The following is a 4,323-nucleotide window of genomic DNA, read 5'->3' on the forward strand; positions in this document are numbered from 1 at the left end:
AGAAAAATATTGTACAGGAAATCATGCTACACAAGTGTAGTTTTGCAGAAAAAAAAATGAGAAAAAAACTGGTTCGGATAATTTGAAGAATCTTAAGAAAGTTAGAGAGAGGTTTTCATCACTCATTTTCTTAAATTAGTGAAAACTCTGGAGTCAGGCTTTAGACTGTGCACAAAAACTTTGCTCATATGGCTAAGTAGTAGATAATTTCTCACCTGACTCTGGGAGACCTAATTATAAAGTGTTCATAAATATTCTGGTTCTGCTTCTAAATTGCATATGAAACCATTGGCTGCATTGCTAGAGTTCCTGAAAGTTAACATTTGACATGAATTTTCACCTACTGGATTGGGATGGTTAATAATTACACTCTTCCTTTCACTGTGAGCAAGAATTTTGCATCTGTTTTATCTCAAATTTAATTTTAAAGGAGACACAGGGAACATAGAGACACATGGAATGCAGAGTTCACTAAGTTTTACTGATGGATAGAATTATATGGTAAGTTAACATTTGTTTACCTATTTCTTTATTATTAGTCAATTAGTCGTTTCAATACTTCACCCTTAAAAAGCTGCAAAAGATAATGTAATCTATTCCCTTATAAGGAAAAACAAGCATTTTTTTTCCTAGGGGATATGTGGAAAAAAATTATTACATCAAAGAAAAAATTAGTCTTCAAATTTATAAGAAATATTCAAAGTGGAGGAACAAATTTATTTTTATTTATTTTTTTTACATTTTTTTATTGGTTGTTCACAACATTACAAAGCTCTTGACATATTATATTTCATACATTTGATTGACATGGGTTATGAACTCCCAATTTTACCCCAAATGCAGATTGCAGAATCACGTCAGTTACACATCCACAATTTTACATAATGCACTAATAGTAATTGTTGTATTCTGCTACCCTTCCTATCCCCTACTATCCCCCCTCCCCTCCCCTCCCATCTTCTCTCTCTACCCCATCTACTGTAATTCATTTCTCTGGAGGAACAAATTTAAATATTTAGCAGTAACATGTAAGTTTCTTTTCTTCACATGCTTGTCGATGCATGGCGCCTAGTTAAAATTTTTATTAATGGCACTTCATTGTGTTAAATTGCATTTCCTTTATCACTTACATTTAGACTCTTTACAATATGTTTATTGGTCATATGAACTTCATTTTATATAAATTTCTAGTTCATATTTTTGCTATCATTATTATTATTTGGTACTAGGGATTGAACTCAGGGGCACTCAACTATTGAGCCACATCCCCAGTCCTGTTTTGTATTTTATTTAGAAACAGGATCTCACTGAGACCTTAGCTTACTTAGCACCTCACTGTTGCTGAGGCTGGCTTTGAACTCGCCATCCTCCTTTCTCATCCTCCTGAGCCACTGGGATAATAGGCATGCCCAGCCTTTTTGCTAAATTTCATTGTAATTTTGGTCTTTTCTTTATTGATTCATAGGAATTCTGTATGCATCCTGAATATCAACCTTTGGCTGATTGGGGCATATTCTCCAGGGTGTAGCTTGTCTCTTAACTTTACAGGCTTGTGGTGGAGGTGGTATAGTTCAGAAATTTTATATTAATGCACTCAAACTAATTTGGATTTATGTTGTCTGTTTTATGGGGTCTTGGTTAAGAAAAGTGTATCTGGGTGACAACTTGGTAGCCTGAGGCATGAAAATTGCAAGTTTGAGGCCAGCCTCAGCAATTTAGTGAGGCCCTAAGCAACTTAGTGAGTTGTCTCAAAATAAAAAATAAAATGAACTAGGGATGTGGCTCAGTGGTTATTGAACCCCTGGGTCAATACCCAGTACTCCACCTCCTCACACCCCAAAAATTATATTTCTACCCTAAGATCATAAATATAAGGTATGGTATGTTCTTCTATTGGTTCTACAATTTTGTTTCTCATATTTAATTTTTAAATTCATCTGGGACTTTTTGTGTATGGTGTGAGACACAGGTATAATGGTATTTTTTTCCTGTATGGATGGCCAACTGCCCATGAATTGAAGAATCCATTCTTTTCTGTTTTCTCAGTGACTTAAAATGCCACTTCTGTCAACTGTCAATATTCACCATAGACCTATCCATATCTAGGCTCTATCTTTTCCTCCATTGCTTTATTGTTTTTTCTTTGTAAAAATACATTATTTACTGCAATCACAATAGCTTTAAAATAAGCTTTGATATATTATAGTGAATTCCTACCTTCTTTTTAAATAACAGAGATACAGATTTTCATATTGACTTGGGCTGGGAAATAAATCTCTTATAGGCTACTTTAGAGACACTGAAAAGATTAGAATTCCTTTTAAAAATTAATTTTGGTATTCAGATTGTAGAAATGATGACAGTACCTACCTAGCTCCTATATCTAAGACTACTACATCAGCCCTACACTAAGTTGTTAGAATAGTGTAAAAGGAAAATTATTAAGTAAATATTAACTGTTAGTATTATCATTTACAGAGACTGGGACCAGACGAGAAAGAAAGTGGTTATACATTCTACACCTACATTATTTTCTACCATGTTTGCAGTGAAATATGGGGTAAATGTAAGAAAATATGGAAGACACTTGCTAAGTCAGAAGAACAGCTCTATCATTCTATGCCACAGTCATCATTTCTTATTCCAAGACATTATACTTTTTCCCTCTTCCCCAGTACCCCACCCCCACATTGATACATAAGTATGAAGTCTGAGAATGAGAGCAGTGTGTCCGAGTTCCTCCTCCTGGGGCTCCCCATCCGGCCAGAGAAGTGGAGCATCTTCTTCACCCTGTTCCTGGGCATGTACCTGACCACGGTGCTGGGGAACCTGCTCATCATCCTGCTCATCAGGCTGGACTCTCGCCTGCACACCCCCATGTACTTCTTCCTCAGCCACTTGGCCCTCACTGACATCTCTTTCTCATCTGTCACTGTCCCAAAGGTTCTGCTGAGCTTGCAGACCCAGCACCTATCCATCACCTATGAAGGGTGCATTTCACAGACATATTTTTTCATATTTTTTGCTGACTTGGACAGTTTTCTTATCACTTCAATGGCCTATGACAGGTATGTGGCCATCTGTCACCCTCTACATTATACCAGTGTCATGAGTCAGAGCCTGTGTGGCATGTTGGTAGCTGTGTCCTGGGTCATTGCTGGTGCTTGTGCTCTTTTGCATACCCTCCTCCTGGCCCGGCTGTCCTTCTGTGCTGACCACATTGTCCCCCACTTCTTCTGTGACCTTGGTGCCCTGCTTAAGTTGTCCTGCTCAGACACCTCCCTCAACCAGTTGGTGATCTTCACTGCAGGGTTAGCAGCCATCATGCTTCCATTCCTGTGCATCCTGGTATCGTATGGTCGTATTGGGTTCACTATCTTCCAGACTCCCTCTTCCAAGGGCATCTACAAAGCCCTGTCCACTTGTGGTTCCCATCTCTCAGTGGTGATTCTCTATTATGGGGCAATTATTGGTCTTTATTTTCTTCCCTCATCCAGCAACACCGGTGATGATAACATAATTGCTTCGGTGATGTACACAGTGGTCACCCCCATGCTGAACCCCTTCATTTATAGCCTGAGAAATAAAGACATGAAAGGGGCCTTATTTAAACTCCTGAGTAAGAAGACATATTCCTCCAACTGATACTTTTCTTTTGACAACATTTGTATGATCTTGAGGGTAGCCAGGGGGATCTAGTTTGGCTATCCATGGCTCTCCTGTGGCAATAGATTGCCCAATGCACGTGACCTTTATCTCTGCTCTATTAGGAAGATCCCTCATAGTACTCTGCAGATGAGCATAACCTGTTGGGAACTAGACCGTCCACCTTTAACTTTTTGCAGAAGAACATTCTGTGGAAGACTTTGATGTTTCCTGATATAAATAAAGGAGGAACAGACTCCATTTTGCCATAGTATGGAAGCTTGATCCATATGATGGGCTTGCCTGTCCTGCCCCTATTTTTGAAATTATTTTCTGTGTCCCTGTGGTTTTTTTGTTGTCCTGTTTTTCTTAGCTTTTATTTCTCAGCCAGCCCATTCCACTGAGGGGAACCCCATTTCCACTGCCTGTGCAGGATGTGGGCAGGATGATCTTGTTTCCTCTAAACATAAATACAAATTATTAAAAATATAACTCATTTGTTTTCCTCTACATTTGTTTTTCAAAATGCTTTGCTGATAATATCCTTGCACCTGAGGAAAATAGTAAAGCAGAATTTTTTTTAAATATTGGGATTGGAAAATATTTTGGCTGGCATCACTAAACAGAAAGCATAAGGACTGGTCCTTCTGCAGATTTAAAACTTGTTACAAAATGGCC

At 38.3% G+C, this 4,323-nt stretch overlaps 1 protein-coding gene across 1 annotated transcript; it reads left to right on the forward strand.

Annotated features, from left to right (window-relative positions):
- Positions 1-2,703: 2,703 nt before the first annotated feature.
- LOC308640083 (olfactory receptor 1J1-like) lies at positions 2,704-3,645 on the forward strand (the record flags this gene model as incomplete). The annotated part of the gene is made up of 1 exon (XM_081278444.1): positions 2,704-3,645. One exon carries the CDS (start codon positions 2,704-2,706, stop codon positions 3,643-3,645), a length of 942 nt encoding a protein of 313 aa, XP_081134570.1.
- Between the last annotated feature and the right edge of the window lie 678 nt (positions 3,646-4,323).

This window comes from Spermophilus citellus (assembly GCF_964194105.1).
Source record: "Spermophilus citellus genome assembly, chromosome: 2".
Classification (NCBI taxonomy): Eukaryota; Metazoa; Chordata; class Mammalia; order Rodentia; family Sciuridae; genus Spermophilus; species Spermophilus citellus.